This window comes from Pararge aegeria, chromosome 7 (assembly GCF_905163445.1).
Source record: "Pararge aegeria chromosome 7, ilParAegt1.1, whole genome shotgun sequence".
Classification (NCBI taxonomy): Eukaryota; Metazoa; Arthropoda; class Insecta; order Lepidoptera; family Nymphalidae; genus Pararge; species Pararge aegeria.
The window spans coordinates 18,779,319-18,805,455 of NC_053186.1; the positions used below are offsets into that span (position 1 = coordinate 18,779,319).

The 26,137-nt window shown below is 36.6% G+C and overlaps 2 protein-coding genes across 4 annotated transcripts in view; both read left to right on the top strand.

The window, feature by feature from the left end:
- Nucleotides 1–11,878, top strand: part of LOC120625192 (prostatic acid phosphatase-like) — a 33,095-nt gene extending 21,217 nt beyond the window's left edge. For both annotated transcript variants that reach the window (XM_039892176.1, XM_039892175.1), the window contains exons 4-8: nucleotides 843–1,100; nucleotides 2,069–2,251; nucleotides 5,573–5,693; nucleotides 9,438–9,655; nucleotides 11,356–11,878. In XM_039892176.1, coding sequence (XP_039748110.1) covers nucleotides 843–1,100; nucleotides 2,069–2,251; nucleotides 5,573–5,693; nucleotides 9,438–9,655; nucleotides 11,356–11,523 — 948 coding nt within the window. In that variant the 3' untranslated portion in view covers nucleotides 11,524–11,878. The remainder of the gene's footprint in view (nucleotides 1–842; nucleotides 1,101–2,068; nucleotides 2,252–5,572; nucleotides 5,694–9,437; nucleotides 9,656–11,355) is intronic.
- Nucleotides 11,879–23,197: 11,319 nt separating this feature from the next.
- LOC120624855 overlaps nucleotides 23,198–26,137 on the top strand; it is a 284,008-nt gene continuing 281,068 nt past the window's right edge. For both annotated transcript variants that reach the window (XM_039891588.1, XM_039891589.1), the window contains exon 1: nucleotides 23,198–23,499. The gene's annotated coding sequence lies outside the window, so the exon portion shown is untranslated. The remainder of the gene's footprint in view (nucleotides 23,500–26,137) is intronic.

The window sequence follows — 26,137 nt, forward strand, 5'->3', positions numbered from 1 at the left end:
ATATTTAAGAGCACTAGTTTGATTTCTAGATCATAATTTCAACCCGTTACCGGCCCAATACGGGACACGGGTCTCCTCTCACAATGGAAGGGGTTAAGGCCGTATTCATTACGCTGGCCTTGTGCGGATTAATGGAGAAATCTCAGGCATGCTGGTTTCCTCACGATGTTTTCCTTCACCGTTGAAGCAAGTGTTATTTTTATTTACTTACTGTAGCTTCACAATATATTTATAACAATATAGTATTTGTAAGACAACATATTAGTCTTTATAAACAAAAAGTGGACTTAAACAGTCGACTTACAAGAAATGGTCATAAATTAGTGTCATCTGCATATCGTCTGCGATGACAGGTGATTTTGGACCTGCCAATGCATAAGTTTAAGGAATTTGTTAAAACACATTTATAACAGCGAGGTTACTATACAATTGATGAATTTCTTAATGACAAGGTTGCTTGGAAGCATCCGGCTCCGCTTTCAGCTCTCTAAAATGAATGTTAAAATGTAAAATGTACAAATGATGTTGGAAAAGAGCAACTGCTGGGTTTCTTGCCGGCTTCTTCTCGGTAGAATCTAGCTTCCGAACCGGTGGTAGAGTCAATACAAACAGACAGACTTGACGTTTCAAAAGTGCTTATATTAGGCCTATTTTGAATTTGAATTTTGAATTTATTGAAACGCAACGAAGTCAGAAAAGTAAGAGGTGTGTTGGGATTCGAACTCGGCCCACCGAAAGCGAAGCCGTAGTCCTACCCACTGTGCTATCACTGCTTCTATGATTTCTAGATAAAGACAAAGATACTCACTAGAAATCAAGTCTCAAATGTTACTTGTTTTCAGGTGGGCAAAAGTCGGTCTTTCCTACTTGGCAAATTCATCAAACAACGCTATGGAGTTGAGGGCAACGGCCTGCTATCCAACATTTACCTTCAAGACGAGATAGCACTAAGAAGTACCGATAAGGAGCGCACCAAAATGACAGCTCAAATGGCAATGGCGGCGGTATATCCTCCAGAAGTTGAGCAGCAATGGGATGAAGGTCTGGGCAAAATCTGGCAACCCGTCCCTTACACTGCTGTCCCACTGTCCGAAGATTATGTAAGTATACTCTAACTACTCTAGTGTACATATATATTTCACTACACAGTACAAGTTGAGCCACATAGTGCTTCAACTTGGTCTATGGGCCTCATAAGATAAGAGTCACTCAGCGGTGGAGGGAGAGAGCTATGCTAGGATTATCTCTGCGTGATCGAATCAGAAATGAGGATATCCGTAGAGGATAAGACGTAGCTCAGAAAGTCGCGAATCTGTAATGACAATGGGCGGGGCACATAGTTCGAAGAACCGATGGATTTGGGGTCCTGCACCGGTAAACGCAGCGTAGATCGGCCCCCAACGAGATGGACAAACGACATCAGGCGATTCACTGGAAGCCGCTAAAAAGCGGCCAAGGGCCGTGTATGGTGGACCTCCCTACAAACGACCTTTGCCCAGCAGTGGACGTCAATTGGTTGAATTGATGATGACTACAAATTAGACCTTCTCTGCAATCTATGTTGAGTTATGAGTTACGATGCAGTCTAAGATGGCAGCGGGCTTATCGGTTTTCTGCGTGACCAAGAACCGAAACCGGATGTCGCGTGGAAACTGAATATCATACTCCATAACAGGTTAGCCCGCTACCATCTTAGACTGCATCATAACTTACTAACTTGTTGTGGAATAAAAAAGTATATTTGATAACATATCATTATAGTAGGTATATTATTTAGGAACGTGATTGACCTTCGTAATATGTAGATACAAATGTTTTATTGTTTAACTTTTATTCATTCTGAGGTCACTATAAAACGACTTATTATTACTAACTCCTCATTTTATTTTCTCGTTGATCTTTAACTGGCCATTGTAAAGAAAACAATTGTGTCATAAATTATGAGGAAATCGGAGGTTCCCAACCCTTAGGTAACCCTTCTCATTCTTAGAGGAGCGGGTCTCCTGCCCAGTAAAGGGTTAATAATGAATCAGTCGCATTTATACCAATGATATATTTCACCTTCCAGCTGCGTTATTACTCAAACTGCAAGCGTTTCAAGGAGCTGATGGTTTTGGCTAAGGAAGAAGCTGTTCATCAAGAGTTTGTCCAGTTCAAGGACCTGGTGACAATTGTGAAGAAGGAGACCGGAAGGAACTTCACCGAGGACCCAGTCCTTTTCGAAACTCTATTCGATTTGTTTAAGAGTCAGGTAACAAAAATTTGTTTTATCTGGATATTTCCGGGTTTAATTTTTCATTGAAGTAGTAGTATCTAGAGCTGTGAAAGAGCTCGTCCGGGGAATACGGCCTTGCTTATTTCTGCAGCTAAGCAAGCATTGTTGCAATGCTGTAGTTCGTGGTTGCCGGTGTAATTAAAATAATAAATAAATATACTCCGACAATACACACATCGCCATCTAGCCCCAAAGTTAGCGTAGCGTGTGTTCTGGGTACTGAGATAGCTGATGAATATTTTTTTTATGAATGTAATACACATAAATACTTATAATATACAGATAAACAGACACTGAAAAACATTCATGTTCATCACACAAACATTTTACAGTTGTGGGAATCGAACCCACGACCTTGGACTCAGAAAGCATACAGCAGGCAAATGATGCTTAAAACCTACGCCTCCGGTTGATGGACACATGGCAGCAGGTTGCTGGACGTGTGACGAAGTGTTGTTCCGTTTATAGGCAATGGTTCTCCACCTACCATCAGGTGGGCCATCTGCTTAGTCCGTCAATAGTTGCTAGTAAAAAAACATGAGGCGTGCAAAAGCATTATGTATTTGACCGACCGACGCGAGGTCTTAGGGTTTTAAACATTCAGAGAACCCCGGTTTTTGAGTTAAGCATTTTGTAATATGCACGATGACTTTAAACTAAGATTTTTCGTGGTTAATCAACATCTATAGTTATATAGTTCAATGGGTATTTTTTATTTATGGTCCCCTCGTGATCACGATTCATGCAACTGGGTCGAAAAATCGACAAATGCCAAAATATTATCGTTGGTATATACCCGTAGAACTATATTTAAGAAATGCACGATGACAACTGGAAAGACGGCTGAACATGCTATCCGATGCTCAATTTTTTTTTCGATAGTAAAATATCACAAAAATTGCCTGAGCCAAATCCTGTTCCCGCACTCGACAATACACTAACTAGGCTAAGTAGTTAAATATAGACACGAGGTCAAAGCAATGGAGTTGACATAAACAGCCGTACACTCTAATCCAAATTATCAATAAGCTAAAACTCAAAACCAATTAGCATTTAAAACGACCCTCCCTAAACCCATCTCGGGGGCTATTGTTTTATAACTCCCCTTGACTACATTATTATTGTTTCGGATTATCATTAAAACTTAATTGAATTTATTAATGAAAATTAAATTGAATTTTAATTACAAAGGAAACTACATGATAACAATGCACAAGCAACACTACATTGTAATGTGACGCGACGTGTGTTGAGACAAATTGAAACTTTGAAATTTCTATAAAATATATTAATACGGAGTCTTGGTGTAAATGAAATGGAATGAAATTTATTCGCTGAATATGAGCTTACATAGGGTCTTATTATAATATAACATTCCTCCATATTCTACTATTAAGCATGCGAAATGTAAAATGCACAACAAGAACAATCAAAGTCAAAGTCAAAGTCAAAAATATCTTTATTCAAGTAGGCCCACAGGTGGCACTTTTGATGCGTACATAAGAATTACACGGTAGTGAGATGATGGCGATAACCACATTCGTAAACTTAAAACTAAAGCTACGAGGGTTCCAAACGCGTCCCGGTCTAAGAAGAAGCCCACAACAAACTTAGCCGGGTGTTTTTTTTTTTTTTTTTGTTATCGTCATCTCACAATGTCATTTTAAATTATTAGAAGAGCAACCTGGTTAGAGCAATAATTTACACCCAAGCTTTTTTATCGTTGACGTAGTCCTTTATACTATAATAGGACTTTTCTATAAGCTTACGTTTAATACAAACTTTGAACTTTTTAAGAGACATCTCCAAGATGTCAATTGGTAGTTTATTGTAAAATTGTATGCAATTTCCTTTAAACGAATTATGAATTTTATGTAACCTAGTATATTGCACTGTAAGTTTATTCTTACTTCTAATGTTTAAATTATTGCAGTCACATTTTTTCTTAAATTTAGAAATGTTTTTATGGACGTACATTAAATTTTCAAATATGTACTGACTATACACTGTCATTATTTTAAAATCTTTAAATTTATCTCTCAATGACTCTCTCGGACCCATTTTGTAGATAGAACGAACAGCCCTCTTCTGCAGCACGAAAATAGTGCTAATATCAGCAGCATTTCCCCAAAGTAAAATTCCATATGACATAATGCTGTGAAAGTAACTAAAATATACCAGTCTAGCAGTTTCTACGTCGGTCATATGGCGTATCTTCTTTACCGCATAGGCAGCAGAACTAAGCCTGTTCGATAAATTATTTACATGAGGGCCCCATTGAAGTTTAGAATCTAACGTTATTCCTAGAAAAACTGTCGTATCCTCCAGTTTCAGTTCCTCATTATTAAGTAGTACAGTGGTTTTCACGTGTTTAACATTTGGTAAAGTGAATTTTATACACTTGGTTTTTTTCCGTTAAGAACCAAATTATTAGCTTCAAACCACTGTACCACTTTAGCGAGAGAGTTGTTTACGTCGTCAAAAGCTAGTTCACGTCGATTTATTTTAAAAGTCAGTGATGTATCATCGGCAAACAGAACTATCCCGTGTTTATCCTTGGCAAGGTAAGGAAGGTCATTAATGTAAATAAGGAACAGAAATGGTCCTAATATAGACCCCTGTGGGACACCTATTTTCATAACTGATCCATTAGACCGTTTTCCATTCACGTCGACTTTCTGAATTCTATATTCATAATCATTACACATGTCTGCATAATCTTGTTGAGCAAGCATTGAAAAGTTATTTATTAAATTATACAGCTAATATCAATGTTATCATAATAATGTCAAAATAATATCATTTTTAATTCGAAGTCAGATACTCGGATATTGCATAGAAGCATTTTGTACACAGCCAATGCGCCAGATTTATCGAACACTAAAACTGGTTGCACTATCCCGTTTTCCCTAACCTAATTCTCTACCATAAAGGGTTGTCTGTAAGAGATCGCTTAAAGCGATAAGACCGCCTTTGCGCATCTTATATATATATATTTTTATTGTTTTGTTATTTCTTGTTTTCGCTTTTAATTTGTGCAATAAAGACTTTATCTATCTATCTATCGATCTAAAAGAATTTTTCAAATCGGACCAGAAATTCCTAAGATCATCGCGTTCAAGTGAACAAGCAAACTCTTATGTATTAGTATAAGATTACCGACTCTCTAATAACATAGTAATAATTCCACACAAATTTAATCACCTCGGTTGAAATTTGAACTTGTTTCACATGCTACTTGTTACACTAAGCTTGGTTTAAGTTTAAGTTTCAATTGTCAATGATTTAACGTTGCAGGTTAGCCTTGGCCTGGATATCCCGGAGTGGGCAAAACCACTACTGCCAAAACTAGGAGAGGCGGCCAGGTTAGCATACAGGCTGTACTTCCGCTACGAAGAGATGAAGAAACTTGGCGGAGGTGGGTTTAACCTTTTGTACATATTATGCTGGATTAAGTCTTTGACTTGTACTGTTGGTTCCCTTAAGGTTCTACCTTAATTTTTAGTCTCTAAGAAATAAGAATCAAGAAATTCCTTAACGAAAATAAAACTAAACACGAGTTAGGTTTTATTTTCGTTAAGGAATTTCTCATCCAAAGTAGAATAAAAAAAACACACATAGAAGCATATACAAAAGGCGGCCTTATCGCTCAGTAGCGATCCTTGCCAAATAACTTTGACAGTGACTGACTCTAAATAAATAAAAATACTACGACAATACACACATCGCCATCTAGCCCCAAGCTACGCTAGCTTGCGTTATGGGTACTAAGATGAATGATGAATATTTTTATGAATAATAAACATAAATACTTATTATATACATATAAACACCCTGACACTAAAACACATTCATGTTTATCACACAAACATTTTCCAGTAGTGGGAATCGAACCCACGCCTTGGACTCAGAAAGCAGGGTCGCTGCAAACTGCGCCAATCGGCCGTCAACTATGGCAGTGGTTTACTCAAAAACTACTAGGTATTCGGTTTCACAGAGAGGTACATAATGTACCTTTAAAGCCTGTGAAATATTATTTTAGTTTTCATTTAGGGACACTTAGTATAACATATAGGAAATACAAACCAATTCAAATTCAAAACACTTTATTCATAGGCACTTATGAAGCTTTCATACATTAAGGTTTACATAATTGTAAGGGGATGGTGAGAACTTCGTTCGCCAACTTACTAATGCTACTAGGGTTCTAAACTACTGGTCTAAGAAGAGCCCACAGCAAACTTAGCCGGGTATATATTTTTTTGTTATCTCCATCTCACAGTAAATTAATATAATCGCTAAATAAACACAAAACATAAGCAAGCAATTAATTCTTGAAAACCTCTTCCTTTTTATAGTCAGTAGAAAACTACAAAAGGTACAAAAGCATTCGAAACAAAGTTAATATCTCTAGGAACTTGCAAACTGAACTCTCAGCGACTCAATGTTTCCGCTTTAATAGAAGATTTTGTTTTGAGACGGTTCACTTCGCGATAGCTTACAAAAGTACCTACTCAATTCGACAAACATTTCAAGTGGAACTGACTAGTCCGAGAGCCAACGGTTAGTTTGTTTATGGTAGTTAGAAGCCAACTTTTAGATGAACTGCAATAGATCATTGTTATCGACTCATAACCGTCCCACAGAATGAGAAGGGTATTGACCGTAGTCTGCCGCGCTGGCCAAGTGCCGATTGGAATAATAGACTTCAAAGGTATTTGAGAACATTACGGAGAACTCTCAGTTACACAAGGGATATTAAATTACTTAAAACGCACATAACTCCGAAAACGTATAGGTTAAAAACGTATTGGGAAATGAACTTAGCCCCTGAGAAATAGACCATCAAGTCAGTCCAGAACCAGCCTATTAACTAATTATAAGATAAAGATAATTATATGGTCTAAAATATAGCTATACTTGCTATTATAATATTAAGTTAGGTAAAGTAAATGGACCCCCTTATAAATATAACTTGGTTTAAAATACAGGTAAGATTATGATACTACTGATATATAATAGCTTTTGAACTTTGAACTCTTACTTTGGTACTTGTTCATAATATTTAAAAACGCTTTATGTCTATGGAATTGTGTTTACAATGGGTAGAAACGTTAATGCAAATTATTAAATAAATTGCAAATTATTAAAGTGAGGTTCGAAATTCGGTAAACATTTAAAGTGAAATTGGATAGTCTTAGAGCCAGAAGGTTTCATGTATCAAAGAGGGACATGATTTTAGCAAACAGATTATAAACGCGAGTCCCAGTGTGGAACAAAATCACAACGCCATTGTTATTTAAAGGGAATTTTTTTAAATGGCAACGTAAAGTGCAGTAATGTTTATTAATTGCAAAAAAAAACACATTTAAATCTTCTTTTATTTTATCGAGATAAGTTTCAGATTACTTCGAATTAATATACCTACGCGTTCACAAGATTGTTTTTAATTTTTTGGACACATGTTGCAGTTTATTTGAATTTATAGTTATATTTGATGCACATATAAACTTTAATTTAATATCTCATTAATGTAATCCATAGATTATTATAGTGTAATATATCTTCATTTTCAAAAGGTTTCGTTCTATTTCTGAGTTTTCCTATGTGTGAGAGATAGTAGCTTATGATGTGATTTATTGAGATAGGTCTAGGCTAGGTAGCAGTACGCTGCATCCTGTAATTTACGCGGGTATAGCCACAAGGCACATCTAGTTTGAAGTAAAAATCTTCCTATGTTTAAAGGACTTCTAGAACAACATAATTTTATGTGGCCGTATAATGGTATTGAGCAACGCACACACACACACACACACACACACACACACACACACACACACACGGTAACGTCAATTCTTCACCCAGGTCAATAGACACAGAATTTGGGTACTTGAATATTACATGATTATATGAATTTATTCTATGAACTCAGTGATGTGGAAGTATTGCAGTGGCCTCTCGGACTATTCGATTTATTTAGCTTCCAAGGATAGGATATTGCCTCGCTTTAATATTAATTTATGTTATTTTAACAATAATCTGATTTCTTGTTAGCGTTTGGGAAATTCTGGCATCTTTGTTCGGAATTTGTCGGATTTTCACAAGTACCCGATCGGGCTTTAACGTACACTATCATTCGTCCCGCAAATTATGGAAATGATATTTAAAGTAACGCCAGCTTCATACCATGCGTAACGCGTGACGCGACATTCTCCATAGAAAAATCCATAGCAGTCGGTTCAACAAATAGCTTTGATACCTTTCCTATTACCCTTTGATCACGAATGGTGGCAATTTGGGAAAGGTCTTTGACCTTACCTTTTTATTATCCCACCGAAAATGCAAGGAACAAATCCGACAGAGGCGCCCTTAGTCCGTCAACCTAATACCTACGTTCATGTGGCTGTAACCACGCCTTTCACCGGAACACAGCAGTCCTAGACGAGGTCTGTCTTCCAGATGAGTTAGAAGAACATTTTGTGCTGATTCTAGATGCAATACCCTCACTACGCCCAGGAGTCTATTTAAATTCCTAGATTCGCTAAGGATTTATCACGGCACCCATAACGTAACACAATTAATTTATACAACTACCATTAGGAACAATCTTCATCCTATCCTAAGGTTGTCTGGAAGAGATCGCTACTAAAGATAAGACCGTCTTTTATATCCTCCTTTTGAAGTTTCTTCTATACCTGTCCATGTATTTTACTTTTTGTTATGTACAAATAAAGTGTATAAATAGTATAAAAAAGACTGCGTGCTTAAGACCGCACGGCAGAAGTGAAAAAAATAACTGTGTTTTTTTAATTTTTTAACTTTTGAACCGCTACCTACACACACTAACCTCACAATGTGATTCCTTCCAGCGATAAGACCGCCTTTGCGAATATATTTTGTATTGTCGTTGGTTTTCACTGTCTGTGTCTGTGTCGGTTTGTGTCCGAGTTCACCCGATCGAGCCTTTCACCTCAGAGCGTGACAGTTCAATCTAACTTACTACCTAGGGAAAAATCTCCTCGGTACACCAAGAAGTTTTCACTTCAATAATCTTCTATGATCATTATTTTACAGGCGATACATAGATAACTACTTTATTATGTCGATTTCTAGGATGACAATTGTTGATATCTCTTTAAAACTGGACATTTTCTTTTTACAGGTGTTATACTGAATGACTTCGTCAATGCTGCCAACGACATAGCCTCAGGCAAACAGATCAAAAAGAGATTCCGCATGTACTCAGCTCACGACTTCAACATCGGTTCCCTGATGGAGGTCACGAAGGTCGTGAGGCATGAGCAGAGCTTGCCTGAGTACGGATCTCTGTTCGGTCTGGAAATGTATCGGTCGAAGAGTACTGGAGAGTTTACTATTGTGGTTAGTCTAACTCTTACAATGCTATTAGGTAGCATTTCGTCAGACACTTTATGACTCAAGGATGTGTGTTCGATTCCCACAACTGGTAATGTTTGTGTGATGAACATCAGTGTTGAATCTTTTTCAGTGTCTGGGTTTTTATCTGTATATTATGAGTATTTAAATACAAAAAATATATTATGACAATACAAACATCGTCATCTAGCCCCAAAGTCAGCGTAGCTTTTGTTATGGGTACTAAGATGACGGGTGAATATTTTTATGAATATATTTATTTCAGGGGGGGGCAAGTGAGATTTTTTTAGGTCAGATAGCCCGCGGCTGTTTTGTCATAGGTAGAAACTACACGATTACACCTACATAAAACATAGGTACTCGTATATGTAGTGTAGTGTGTAGTGTAGGACAAACAGCCGCAAATGATTCGGCTTCATAAGTAGTCTACCTACTTATAACAAAACTGTAACGTACGTTACTTGAATTCTGTACATTTCATACAAGATATTTTGAAAATTATTCTAGAGGACCCTCTATAATCGATACTTAAGGCAAAACTGTAATTTCTTTTCATTTTCTTACATTTTTTAAAAGAGTTATCTCTTATACGAGTATATAAAAAAGAAAGTGTGTGGGTATGTTCCGTATAGGCTCCGAATCGGCTGGACCGATTTCAATGAAACTTTTAGGGAATCTCCGGATTGACCCGGCGAGTAATCCTGTAAAGGTTGGTGACGATCGGAGCACTCCTAATTTTGAACTGTCAAATAAAGCTTTTATTAAAAATTTAGTTTATTGTTTAAATAAAATAAAGCAAAATTTAGCGTACCTAGCCTCTTATATTTTTTAGCATAGGGTACGCCCATGCAGTAGCGTCCATGGGCGTACATAGAGGGTATGCAAAGGGTGTGCAGATGATATAATAGGAAGAAAATGTCTAGTAAGAGCTATAAAAACTTAAACTTATTTTTTAATGCCTATCCTTAAGTTTTTTATAACTGTTATCTACTGTGATTTGTTTCATTTTAAATTATCTTCTCACTCAGTGCATATGCACGCCACTGCCCCATGGTAACGGATCAGCCTGATTGCAGTCAAGGGCTAACCTGTAGTGTAATAAAAAGAAAAAAAAAAACGTGTGTGTACTTATGTACACGCGTTAGAAGTTATACTCCTTTGGCGTAACGAGATAAACATTTAAAATCTTTTCAAAAATGTTTCGCCTTATTCTACGTTTGTAGAAAATGGTATTTGATACACTGAAAGTTTTATTATAAATATTAGTTCGTTATTCAGTTAGTTAACTAAAGTTTATTTAAATAAAAATAACAAACCTATATAATTAAAGAAATGGACATAATAAACATAATTAAATTTGGAATACAATTAGACTCATTATCGGACAACCAACATTAATATTTGAGATTTATGTACAATTGAATCACCGGAATGCGCCCGCAGACTTTGGGTGTCGGTTTTTTGTGACAGTGCGCGCGCATCGTACAAATTTACTCTCACCATTTTTCCCTAACACGCCAAAAGAAGTATAGCTTCAAAAGTTCTAAGTTGTGGAAACTTCATTGGTTCATATACATGCTATATAAAATACGAAATCACTTTTATGTGTAATAGTACTGTTTGTTTCCCTTGAAAAGCTAATAATTTAATAAAAAAAAATTTCTTATCCATCTTCTTTATTCCAGCCCATCTACTTGGCCAAGGCTGGTGAGTCTACCGCCCAGTACCTCCACTTCACAGGCTGTGAGGCCAGCAGCCACTGCGAGTTGAACAAATTCAAGGAAATGACTAAAGAGTACCTGCTTCCAGAGAGGGATTTCTATAACATATGTAGCATAAGAACCGAGCTGTGATGATGGAGAAATGCGCTGTGATTTAGTTTTAAGTTGATTTGTGTCATTAGCTATAGGAATCCACGTAAATTACCCGAGATCTTAGTTGACTTAAATAACAACTGGTTGATAGCAGTGGCGTGCACTTCATACATGCACAAAAGCACTGCATACCCAAATTATTTTATATAACTCGTATTGGAACGGAATTTTTCCATTTTATGCTAAATGGTCGAAAACCATGTGCACGTCACTGACTGATAGATATTACTGTAAAAGTCTGAGGAGACTGGAAATACATTTTTGACGACCTCCATGGTGCAAAGGTGAGCGCTGTGAATTTAAGTACGAGGTCTCTAGTTCGATTTCCGGCAGGGTCAATTTGGGAGTTTATAATTTCTGAATTTTCTCTGATCTGGTCTGGTGGCTAGTAACCACCCTACCGACATTACATGCCGCTGGGCGATTTAGAGTTCCGGTGTTATGTCGCATAGAAACCGATTAGGGGTGTAACTACCATACTCCCTTATAGGTTAGCCCACTGTCATCGTTCACTGCATCATCACTTACCACCAGGTTTGATTGCGGTCAACGGCTAACTTGTAGAGGAATTTAAAAAAAACACCATTTTAAAATGCCCACGACAGAACTAAAGTCGTAATTGTTAAGTTAATATTACTCGTCTTATTTTTTTTTTTTAAATACTCAACTGACTCGACTACAGAACGACTACGATTTACGAGTACACTTACGGACAGGTGATAAATCGCTTTTTGGTGTTTTAACGCTCCTGTTGCACAAGGTTTAGAAGTACGTCCTCTTGGTGCTCTTTTAAAATTTAGCACCAATGGATAAGTGCAATTTAGTTTGTTCAATAACCGTGTTCATACGTAATATAATAAGTCTATGGTTCTAGGTATAGGAGCGTCTTGAAGGGGAACTATGTAAATGACTATATGTGTCACTTTTGACATAGTTTTGACATAAGCTGTACTTAATACGAGGATAGATTATTAAATGCTCTAAAAGCGAGCTTGTCTAGTATGTACTTGCGTGGAGACCTGGCTACGATAAGTTTGTCGACACGACAAATTTTTACTTTTCTACTTAGTCTTCGAACATGATCAAAGTAAACATCGTTTTGGTTACAAATATTGTGAACAAAATTCGAAAACGTAAAAATTAGATATAAAATCGGTAACGGTAGTACTTAATTAGAAACAAGAGAGAACAAAAATGTTTAAAACATTAATAAATGCAATTTTTTTTACTAAATGACTTTTATTTATATTACTCACAGTTGCCTCGTTGGTCTAGTGGTTAGCATGTTTAACTCGGATAACGAGGTTCTGTGTTCGAATCCCGGGTCGTGCCAAATTAGATAAGGAATTGTGAAACGCCGTCGGTATCGGTTCATCATCTTCATCATATAAACCGATTACCGGCTCACTACAGGGCACGGGTCACCTCCCACAGTGAGAGGGGGTTAAGGGGTAAAATAGTTAACCACGCTGGCCCAGTGCGGATTGGTCAACTCTCAGGCATGCAGGTTTCCTCACGATGTTTTCCTTCACCGTTGAAGCAAGTGATATTTTGATTACTTAAAACGCACATAACTTAGGAAAGTTAGAGGTGCGTGCTGGGATTCGAACTCGGCCCTCCCGAAAGTGAAGTCGAGCTCCTACCTATTTATATATAAATATTACTGTGTATTTTGAACCGTTTATAATGTTGTGTTATGTATTCGGACTGCGGCGATTATCAAAATACAATTATTGCAGCTTAAACAAATTATCCGACGGAATCCACAATTAGCGACGGACATGACAAGGGACAAGAGGACAAAGCGATACTTATTGCTTTGTCAAACGGCTAACTGTACCCTCATCAAACATCGTAAATCGCCGTTGAAAGTCGTACCGCGTAACTTACCTTAAATACCGAGTAAGTAATTCATCGTGCTCTGCCTGTGGGATGGATATGGGCCTTCACTCTCATAAGGGGGTCACAGACCCACCACCCTGCTAAATGTTGATAGGTTTTAACGACTATTATATATATTCACAAGTAAACGGCGCCGTTGACACCATAATGACTTCTTATGTTATCTTATTTATCTTATTATCTTAATTAATAAGCTTAAACTTGGACATTGATGTTAATTTTTTATTTTTTTTTTATTTAATTTAATTTGAATTTGAATTTGAATTTTAATTCTATTTTATTTTTTAACATTATTAATTAGTAAAATATTTTAGACATTTATTTTGTAATGCAGTTATATATAAAATGTAATTAATTTTGAAATTATTTGTAAACGTTGTGAAAACCTGTAATAAGCTGAACTTAGCGCACAACGTAAAAACTTGGACAAGAAAAAATGTATTAGCGGTTGGTTTTCCTAAATAAATAAATAAATAAAAATAATAACCTAACTTTAGGCTGGTACTGAAAATGATTTAACAGAAAAATGTAAACCCTCGCCCTGTAGCGGGCCAGTAATGTGTTTATATGATGATGATGATGGTGAAGATTGAGGGAGTTGTGAAAAGTCGTCTTTTTTGCGTTCGCGGTGTTAAAAAAAGGGTTATGAATAGGCGAAGCCGCGGTAACAGCTAGTGATAAACAGCCTGCAGACCGCAAAACGATTCGCATTAAATATAACGGAATAACGGCAATCATTAAAAAAAGTGGACGGCAGATAACGTAATTGCATAGTAATATAGAGTAATAATAAAAAAAAAGTAGACAAATTATTTCTATAAATCTGATAAAATGTAATATGTCGCCCAAAGGCAATTTCGGTACCAGTAAAACCATAATAATTTGCGGTCCGAACACGAAATTTCGAATTGAATAAATAATGAAATACCATAGACACTCGCATTTAGTCGTTACAATAGCTAACTTATATAATAATTATAGGCTTAATTTATAAGGTAAGTATTAAGAAATGTAAGCATAAAACTTACATTAATTTGTAGTAATAAATAACACCTACGCCTGCGGTGATAGCCAAGTGGGTAGGAGCTCGACTTCACTTTCGTTTGGCTGAGTTCGAATCCCAGCACGCGCCTCCAACTTTTCTAAGTTATGTGCGTTTTAAGAAATTAAAATATAACTTGCTTCAACGGTGAAGAAAAACCTCGTGAGGTAACCTGCATGCCAGAGAGTTCTACATTATGTTCTCAATGCGTGTGGAGTCCACCAAGCCAAACTGGGCCAGCATGGTTGACTACGGCCTGAACCCCTTCTCATTGTGGGAACCCAGTAGCGAATATATAACTTTTTTTTTTATTCGGAATAAAGCTTTTCCTTTGGGCAGGACGGAGTTTATGTGGGACACCCCGTCTCTATAGGGGTTATACCCAAACCAAAAACCACCACGGCATGTTGGCTCTGTTAGACGCCCGGGGAACCCGTTGTATACCAAGTAGCTGGCCCACCTGAGGCGTAGGTGTTAATCCTCGTGTGCCTTAATTACACCAGCAATCACGTTCTTCAGACCAGAACACAAAACCCTGACTATGAATAAAGTGTACATTATTCTACTAGTCCTAACCTACTCCTTTCATTTAATACCCATGTTGTGGGAGTTGTGAAAAAAATGTAATTCGTCATTATGTGCTGTTGGCAATCTTAGATTTCAAATTTGTCCTACACTTTTATAGTATTCTTATAGTCAAAACCTTTCATTTGATACCTATATTGTGGAAGTTGTGATAAAATAAGTAATCCGTCATTTATGTGGCTGCGGCCATCTTGGACCGATTTTCGTCAAACCTCACAACAAGTTAATTATAATTTATTAAAGTTTACGGGTGCCTGGCAGGGGGTTGCAACTGTCATTAATGCCCGACAATGGATGACGAGATTTCTAAAATCATCCCTAATAAAATATAAAAAAATTGAGCTTAGCGAATTTAGCGAATTTAAGGTACTATTTTATAAAATAGCTGCTACCTACAAAATAGTATTTTATAATACTACTATTTTAAAGTACTAATTGATGCTTAACTACCTGTTACCTGCCCAAGTAACCGCACGCAAAAAAGAACTTTCAGCTTTTATTAATTAACGAATATATGGCCGTCGTGACTTTAATAATAACAATCTATACTTATAATAAAACTGTAACTGGAAGATTTCTGCACATTTCATATATTTTGAAAATTTTGACCGGGGGATGCTTTATAATCGATACTGAATCCACAGATTTTTATTTAATTTTTGTCTGTCTGTGTCCGGGCATTACGTGAAAACTACTGAACGGATTTAAATAAAATTTGGTATAGTGGTAGCTGATATTCCGTGTCAACATATAGGCTACTTTTTATCCCGATAAACATTAAGCTTCTCCCGGGAAATGAGTTGAAAATCTTTATCAATTTTACTTCATAACTCCGTTAAATTTGAACCGATTTTAATAATTATTTTTTTATGAAGACCGGATAAATATTGTCGGAGATAACTATTTACAGATAACAGCGAGTCGCAAAGCATATGGGACAGCGATGGATGGATGGATGTATATATGGATGGATGGATTGGGAGGCTAAATGCCTAATTGTTAGGACACAATAACTTTTTGTTATAATTTGTCAATCATAACACGGGTACAATCTTAAGATGGTGACGTCCCTATCAGATCTTAATAAATAATAATTTCTCTTTAAATTATTCAAATTGGACCTATCGTTTGGACGTTACTACGGGTATAGAAATGCTAAAAGATATTAAATCCGATAATAACCGATTTGATGCAGACGAAGTGGCGCGGGTCAGCTAGTTTGCAATAAATAAATTTAAAATTTAAGGGCGCCTGATAAATTTGCCAAGCAAATATATTGGTCAGACAGTGCCCGTCTCGTTGCTAATACATATTGCGAGGCACTCCTCAAGAACTCATATATTTTGAGTAGGTAGCAATCTCGATTTGTGACACATACCTATTTCATTTTGCATTCGATGTTCACTCGACTCCGCACATGTACAATAATAAAGGTACTTCTTCAATTTGTATTGACTTTTCAACATTGACCTCGCGTGCTAAAGTATATTAGAGCCAGTATATTAGGGCCAGTGCTTTTAAGGTTTGATTTTAAAGATTATTTTATATTTTTTCAGACTTAAACTGTCACATGTTCAAGTTTAGTCTACAGTGGATAATTACCTAGCTACATGAAAAGCAACGTTCGATTGATAATTACCTAAAAAAAACTTATAAAGAAACAGTTTTTTTTGGCTTTAAAAGTTATTCCTCGATTGGTAGTAAGTCGCGATGAAGTCTGAGATCGTAATGAGCTAATCAGTTAGGGGTATAGGGGTAGGGTTTTATTAAAACCAGTACCTCTCATCAGTGTACACTCGGTATCATACCGGAACGCTTAATCACTTGATAGCACGTCTTTGTCGAGAACTAGCCTCGAATACACAAAAAAATTAAACTTAAAAAAACCTTAGGGTGTAATGTCAGCCTTGTCTCTGGAGTAGCGATTACTTCCAGGATTCATTAACCGAGCGCTGCATAAAATTGTAGTTAGTGCACGAATTAACAAATAATATTGTTACCAAGAACTTTGATACTGGGAAAAAAATTCTAGGCCTCCAAAGCAATATAAATAGCGGATATTCGACGCGACCGGGTCAGTCTACTTTGAGTGCAGTGATACTTTTCTGAAAAAGTGATAATATACAAATAGTATAGACAAATAATAAATGTACTACGACAATACACACATCGCTATCTAGCCCCAAAGTAATCTGTGTTATGGGTACTAAGCTAAATGATGAATAATATACATAAATACATACAGATAAACAACCAGACAATGAAAAACATTTCATGTCACTAACATTTTCCAGTAGTCGGAATCGAACCCACTGCCTTGGCCTCAGAATGCAGGGTGAGCGCCCACTGCGACAATCAGCGGTCAAAAATATGGTGACCTTGGCTACCATTCTGGACTACGATTGACCAGCGATTTGAAGTGTCTTACAAGAGTCATCAGGTGTTCTACCCTTTTTTTTTGTTGGCGAGGTGGAAAAGCTTTATTGGTACCTCCGACCCTTGGGCTGGACGGATATTATGTGGGACTCTACCTCTAAAGGGGTTTTTCCCAAACTAATAACCACAACGGCATGTCCCTCTTGTTGGCTTTGTTAGACGCCCGGGGAACAGGTGTTCTACTATATATTATCGTATGATTACAATAAGTTACCCACTAATTTTCTTAAAATAATATGTACTCAACATTCGCATTGAAACGTTAATTTCAACAATGTATTCACAAAATGTAGTTTTTAACGATCAAGCGCGCTCGCTTTAATTAGCAAAAGTTATAAAGTTTACACAGTCGTCATAATCCCTAATTAGTAACGAATGAAACGGACCAGGGGGATTAACCACACACATACGGAGAGTTACGCAAATTGATGTCGACATACTGAATTAAAATTACATTTAATACGAAATGTTAATGCCACTTTCTGATGACAAAGGAATGAACGTTGACGCTTTTGGCTTTAATTTCATTTTATGGCAATCGGACACTGAAATATACGAATGATTATGACATTATTGCATTTTTCGTCCTTCATTGATGAGGGAATTACACACTCATTCTTTAACTATACCCAAGTTCGTATCGATGCTGTTGTATCTGGTATTAAGAAAATTTTTAACCCAGAGGCCAAAAAAATATAACATCATGAAAACGGACACAGACGTACCAAAATTCTATTTCCGCATCAGAATTTTCGGAGATCTGAAACGTTTACCATGCTACTGTATTTCAGTTAAAGTTAATTAAATAATATTATCATGGTTTGCACGTAAAACATGCGCTGTGCTTATAATTTAAATTTAAAACAGTTAAATTTTTAAAGTCGCAAATTGTATTTGTGATCTTAAAATTTAATTGCTTAAAATTTTTAATTCAATTTTAACAAATACAATTTGTGACATTAATATTTATAGTCCTTGTGTGGCAGACCGCAGAGGTCACCAATATTTACATAACTAACTAAACTATCAGGGCTTAGGGTGAATTTTACGTCCCAAAGTCCGTTCAACAGGTATTTTGATACCAAATGACTGGCATGGACTTGAATGCTTTATGCCCCATAAAGCATTTTGTAACAGTTGCTTCCTACCGCAAGTCGCCTGGTGGACCAAGCAGATGACCCACCTGATCATCGGCTGTAAACACAGTGCAACACGTCGCAGAGCTTGCAAGGAACACTTCCTGCAAAGTGCTGCACTGTGTCCATCTACCTAATATATCTGTATTTATACTTCAGACCGGAACTCAATGCTGCAGCAGAAATATGTATGGCGGTAATACATCCCCGGTCGAGCTTGGTTTTAAAAATCACTAGGTACAACTACTTAAAATGGTACTACTTTAAATGGTATTTAAACAACTCAAAAAAAAGGGGGATACGTCCCGTGCCCCACCGGCTTCTCCCACCGGTTTTCGGGGAATTCACGTTTACCCGTACACCCGTTAGTGAAGGAATAAAATAAACTATTATGACGTAATACGAAATGTTGCTAATAACTGTGTCCAATCCCAATTTAAACGTTCGCACACACGATTTTTAGGCGCCCCGGCATGAATATTCGCATTTTCGCACCTCACCGCCATTTTGCGGATAAATGAATGAGTCACGTGATTTATCGTTATAAACGGATACCGTTTGTGTGCCTTTTGAAACCCGTTTCAATGGGGGGGTGGTGTAAAGGGGGGAGGCGGTAATGGCAGGTGTTTTATGTGTTTTTCGGTCATATCTGTTACAGGGATCGATGCAGGCTTGTTTTCATACTTAGTGGTTGTTTTTCTCAATTATTAACGTGGTATCAACAATTGAAAGAAGGAATGAAACTATTATTTGAGCAGATGTTACGGCGTTAAGTCTTCTAACAATGATTGAAACATGATTTGGGCTCAAAAAGAGTTCTCACAATATTATTGCTGTGTCTGAATTAGTTAGATGCGTAGAAAGCGTATGGATTTTGTATATACTAAGGTAAATCCTAGATTCCTTTTGATTCACTTTTTTCCGCATTCCTACGCAACCTTCCGCGCCGCACCGCGTCACCTGCCTGTTATTTATCATCCATCAAATGATAAATAACAGTACTTTTTGAATAAGCCTGATATTTCTTGAATTTAGGGTATCCTAACAAATCATCTTTTATCCCATATTTAAGGCCAGATTGGGTGGACTTTTAAAAAAACAAAACCCTGACACACATATTATACATAAAGTGTTTATTCATTCGTGATTAGTGCCTCGATTATTATTCCCGGCGGCGTAAAATCTACTATTGCTCTACTTTCCAATTTCCAATTCAAATTATTAAAAATAGACCAAAAATCGAAAATATTAACAAAATATTAATTACGGAAAACGGTAGGTAGTAGTAAAGGTTAACCGATATAAAGCCAGCATCGTTAATTGCCTACAGACTATATTAATAATATAATAAAGGGAACATTTTCGTATTTGACACATGTTTAACGTTACGTAACTAGTTTTGAATTGTGAATAATTTGATAAAAATTAACGTTCATTTATCATAATTTAGAAGGTAAAGTATTTGTTTTTAAGGAAACGGCTACTATTACCTATTAGCCGCATAAAACCTCTGTTGGTTAAAAAATGGATCTCTAGTTCCCGGCTCAATTAAAAGTGGCCCATCTTCACATATATAACTAGCAGTGAGTTACAACCTAAAATTTAGCACAAGTGCGGTAAGTTAATTGTAAATTACCGCACTTGTGCTTTATTTATAGTGACCGTGTCTCATATCTCAAAGTCAAAGTCAAAAATATCTTTATTCAAGTAGGCGATATAGGTATAGGTGGCACTTTTGATGCGTACATTACATGAGAGTTACACGGTAGTGAGATGATGGCGATAACCATATTCGTTAACTTAAAACTAAACCTACCAGGGATCTAAACGCGTCTTGGTCTAAGAAGAAGCTCACAACAAACTTAGCCGAGTGTTTTTTTAATACTATCACCATATCGCAGTAAATTAATATTGAGCTATGAAGTTAGAGCAATTCACACCCTTTTTTATCGTTTAAGTAATCCCTTACATTTTACTTTGAGATTACATTTGAATTTAATCTTTGAGATGTCTCTCAATAAGTTTAATCCCAACTTTAAACTTATTGAGAGACATCTCCAAGATCAAATTCGATAGTTATAAAATAATATATAATGGCTCTTGAAGGAGTTCCTAAAAGGCACAGTTCCTAAAATGCTGGCAGCATTGCCCCTTTGGATGGCCAAACTAATTCGTTGGCCAAGGTAACTGCCCGCTCTAGGATCACCGGTAGACTCGATAACCCTTTTCGATAATTCTTTGAAAAGGGCTCTTGCCTCCGGACCCCACGGTCCCAAAGTCTCTACTCCAAAAGGCACAAAAATGATACTGCTATCCAGGTTTTTGTATTTTTGTTTTGTATTTCAATAACAATGTGTGATTAAGGAGCTGGCTCAGTATAGCTCCATACTAAAAAGCGCAGCACTGTTTTTAAGCCCGCCCCCTTATCTTCGTCGGCGCCGAATTAAAGCCAAAGTCAAAGTCAATAATTTATTTATTTAAAAAGACACATAGATGGCACTTTTATTGCGTACATTACATGCAAAAAAAGACATAGAAGTGAGTTGAAGGCGATAACTACATTCGTCAACTTAAAACCAAAGCTACGAGGGTTCCAACCGCGCCCTGGTCTAAGAAGAATCAAATCCTCGCGACTAAACAATAACAAAGCAATCATAAAAAAGGACAATAACACAGAGTAAATATAAACAAACGAAAGTTGTAGAGATTATTTAGCTGACGAGACTTTACCTGTCGATGCGTCATTGTTATATTTGTTGTCAGTCTGTCTTTCTGCCTTTTAATATACAGACAGTCTAATATGATAGTCGTGTACAGACAGGTTATACCTTGAGTTGTACACGACTATCATTTAAGCATCAAAAACCACTCCACTTTAGTAGTGTTTCTCGAACAGACGCGTTTAGTATCTTCATTGCATTAAGCAGTTAACATTAATTATTTTACCTCTAAGGTTCTACAAGATTACCATAAAATGAGGAAAATGGGAAAATATTGTGAGCTAGCAACATTCCGCAGGTGTGAAGTGAGACGCGCGCGGGGCGTTTTCACAGTTTTGGACACAATGCAGTGCATGCAATAATGGCTGATTGAGGGTTCTGAATGTTCTCAATTCTGTGAAACTTTATATCGAGTTGAAAATATCAAACATAAGTTAACGTAAAAAAAGGCACCGTTTACCTTTGCCGCGAAACAACTTATTATGACACTTTCAAGAGAAACAAAATGTGAACAAAATGTGGCTGGAACTATGAAAGAAAATATAGTCTTTGAAGACTATAGGTACATTTGAAATTTTAGGTAAGTATTGTCTATACATTTGTACCATTTATATACATTTGTACGTATCAAATAAAAATACCTTCATAAATTAACACGAGTAGGTACCTATCATCAACATCACGAGTCTCCTTCGACAATGAGAACGATTTAGGCCGTAGTGCATCACGCTGGCCTAGTTCGGATAGGTGGACTCCACACGTCTGTGAGAACATAATTGAGATATCTCAGGCATGCAGATCCTCACGATGCTTTCCTTCACCGTTGAAGTAAGTGATATTTAAATTACTTAAAACGCACATAACTTGGAAAAGTTGGAGGTGCATGCTGGGATTCGAACTCGGCCCCCGAAAGTGAAGTCAAGCTCCTACCCACTGGGCTATCACCGCTCTTCTGAAAATAGATTGGGGAATCTTCTTTGATTAGGCGTTACTTACTTAGACATTGCCTTGGCCGTCGTTAGTCACAACGGGCATTAGTCGCCGGTAAAGGAGGGGTGGTCGTAACTGTGTTCTGATCTGCCGTCACCACGTGAGCAAGTGATATTTAATTGTTTAAAACACACATACCTAGCTCAAAAAAGTTAACCCGAAGGGAAGCCAGTCCTAGCCACTAGGCTAACACTGTTCGAGGTATCTATGCCTGCTTAAAACTCTCTAAAATTACAATCGGGTTTCTTACAACTTAGTTATCTTAATATTCACATATTGTTTTATATGTAGTCAGGTTATGCTTACTATAATATTTACTATTAACAGTAAGCTACCTTCTTAAATTCACCATTGTACAAAAAACCATTATTATAATGATATACAGTTACTTTTTATAAGTAGATACAAAAAAGTAGCTTAGACAAAAAGCTGGCAGGTATAATCGCCATCTCTTTTACTCACGAAGTTGCGCATTCAATAGGTCCACTTTACTTTAGCAAAATGTTGTTTTGTTCTTACTACAGTATATGCCGCGATCGTGCTGTAACCGTAAACAAAATGTGATTAAACTTGATATCAACGCTTGAGGAACACGCGCGGCCGTTTATTTACAAGTTCTTATATTCAGAGAAGTGTTTTAACTGTAAATGGAACGTTTAAACAATTCAAAACAAAAGTTTTCTCAAGTTTTGTTTATAGTTCCTCCCGTGAAAACCCGGCTGAGTTGAAAAGTGCTGCGTTGTAATATAACAATTGCCGGTCGCGTGGGGTCTCTTTACTTTGTCAGGGTTATACTTTTGACAGCAGTCGAGCAGTTGTTCGCTAGATGTGGAGTGGGGTTGTAGTGTCGTTTTTCCCGCGGACATAAAACTTTTGTGTTGTCGAAAATAGTATTAAAATATAGTTGAAACGACTTGAAAATCGAACGGTTGGTTGATAAAAGTGTTAAAGTGCGTGCAATGTAAGTTTCTGTGCGTTTTAAAGTGTATCACAGTGCATTCTTCGGTGATTCATCTTGTGAACAAGAAATGCTGTTTGTGTCATAGATATACATGTATTGGCTAAGTTTTATGTGTACCTTGTAAGGAATGTGTTTTGTGGTGAATTTTTGACTTCACGACGTCCGTTTCGCTAAGTAAATAAGGTATGTACTCAATGATTATTTGTTATTTATTTAGAAACAGTGTTTTTAAACCGTTTTAAAAAATAGGTTGTGGTTTTTTGTTTTCCCTTGGAAGAGACGGGCATTGATCGCCAACCATACAGCCTATTGAAACCGCATAGGTAGGTGTCAGCTTATAATAATGAACGTAATTTTTTATAATTCATTGTCAAAGGTCAATGGCTGTTCAGCCTTTTTTAGTAGCCAAATCTCAGAAGAATTAATTTTAATGTCTTTCTATAAATTGAATTCTCAGGATGAAATGGATTCCTTAAGGTTTCTATTTTGAAATGTGAATAAAATTATAAATCGGGGGGAATTAATGAGATGCCATTTTCGTCCGTTTTGCCTCCAAAAAAAAAAACCGATATAAACTTATAAAGCTATCGATATATATGCCAACAATGCGACGGCGGATATATTATCTAGTTACAAAGAAATCGTGACAAACAATCCTGAAATACACTTTCGTGGCGTCGAATTTGACACGTAATCATACAAGAATTGAAAAAATTTACCTCATTATCACTGGCATCAAAGTCAAGATTAATGCATTGCTATCATAAGCAATATTCGTTTAGCATTGTGTTTATTATTTGCGTAAATAATATGAAACGTTCTTTTAGTAGGTATTATACAAGACACCTTTGATACCGGATGAGTATTAAAATCAGCTGCAAATAATTTTATTTGCAAATATCTAGGTAGGACCATGCATCAATGAAGTCAAAACTAAAAGACTAAAAGTCTGCAACCATACTGCCATGCATATTACACAGTCCAACTTAGATCGCGATTTGTGTGTATACACGTGTGTGATTAAGAACATAGGTACTCACCTAGGTTCTTAAATTATAACAATTTATTTGGATTGATTTACCCCTTTAGCCGAGATAACTTCTTCTTAATCGAATAGTCAGCTGCAAATCATGACCGAGTTCGAAGTTGGAGTGTCTATAGTAGCTGAAAGGGACCAGTTTATCCGGTTATTTTTTAAACAATATCTGGGGGATGGGATTCCGCGGTGCTTTGGAGCACCTGTGCCATTTCTTTGTCTGTGATTTTTAATTTAAGAAATTAATGTTTTGTCGCCATCTTGGTTTAACTTACAGCTTGTACCTATTATTATCATTTTCCCACGACGGAACTAGGACGTTGCACACAATTTGTGTGTGTGTTTGTGCGTTTGTGTGTTATCATTTTCCTGGAAAAATACTTCTCCTATTTTGAATTGCATTTAACGTCCCTGCAAAGATGCCCTAACTACGTAACCGATAACTTTTTTATGGGTTCTCAGCTATCAGCTATCAGCTCATGGAATTGCTAAGAGAAAATAGAATAGAAACCAAGGCTTCGTGTTAGGTTCGTAGTCGAACATAATTACTACATTAGTAGTAACGCGAGCAACGACTCAACGAAGCAGTTCGATATGCAACTGTACTTCTCCTTGCAAAGCCCTCTACCTGTGAATAAAAGTCCCATCAAAATAGGTTAAGCAGTAGCAAGCGTTGAGCCAGCAAAATGTTTAGTTTTAAAAACCATACTCTTACGTTTTGTTATGCCCTAGGTATGAGCTTGAGCTGAGCTTAATAATAATAGGAATTCATTTCATATAACAGATACCTACTTACACACTACGACTGCCAGTGGCGTGCATAGAGGGTATGCATAGGGTAGGTATGCAGATGATATAAAATGTAAAAAATCTCCAGTACGAGTTGCAAATACTTAAGGGTAGGCTTTTTATAACTCTTTAAATTCCTATCCTAAAGTTTTTTATAACTCGTACTGGCGATTTTCTTCATTTTATATCATCTGAATACCCTGTGCATACCCTCTATGCACGCCACTGACGACTGCATAGAATTAAGAAACTACAGAACCCAAATTCTGTCAAGATTGATGTGCAAAATTGTTTTTCCATTGAAGCTAGAGTTTGAGAAAATAGCACCCCAGTAGGTAAATATTAAATAGGAATTAACACAAATTTTACCTACCTGCTGTTCTTTTTAAGTAGCCACTTCCCCGTATTACGCATTCGTTGAATGTCATAAAACAATAACATAGAAGGTATGTTACGCTTACTTAACGTAACCGTTTTCCTTTTTTCGTCATTCCGGGACGCCGCTTAGGTTCAACGAATTATTAAAAAAAAATACTAGTCGTGTATTTAACTGAAACACTGTAAACAAGATTATTTTATCTGAGTATACGATATGGAGACTCGAGTGTCTTTGGAGATCCGAGAGCCTCCCAAATATGTGCTGAGTGTCCCAAGTTTTAGCGGGTACGAATCCCACATAACCCGATTTCCTCCCTAAGAAGGCGGGTAGATTTGAAGAGATTTCGCTCCGTAAACAAAAAAATGCTCCATTGAATTGTATAACAAAACAACGTACACAAATATGGCGGCCTTATCGCTTCATAGCGATTTCTTCCAGGCAACCAATGGCGAAGAACACAAATACAGAAAATGGTTAGGTGGTGCATATTTTATACATATAAAATAAATATTTCATTACTTAAATAAATTTACATAATAATATAAAAAAATATTTGTAACTAAAGACAAATAAATAAATAAGTACTCAAACATTAATAAAAAATGAAAAAAGAGAAG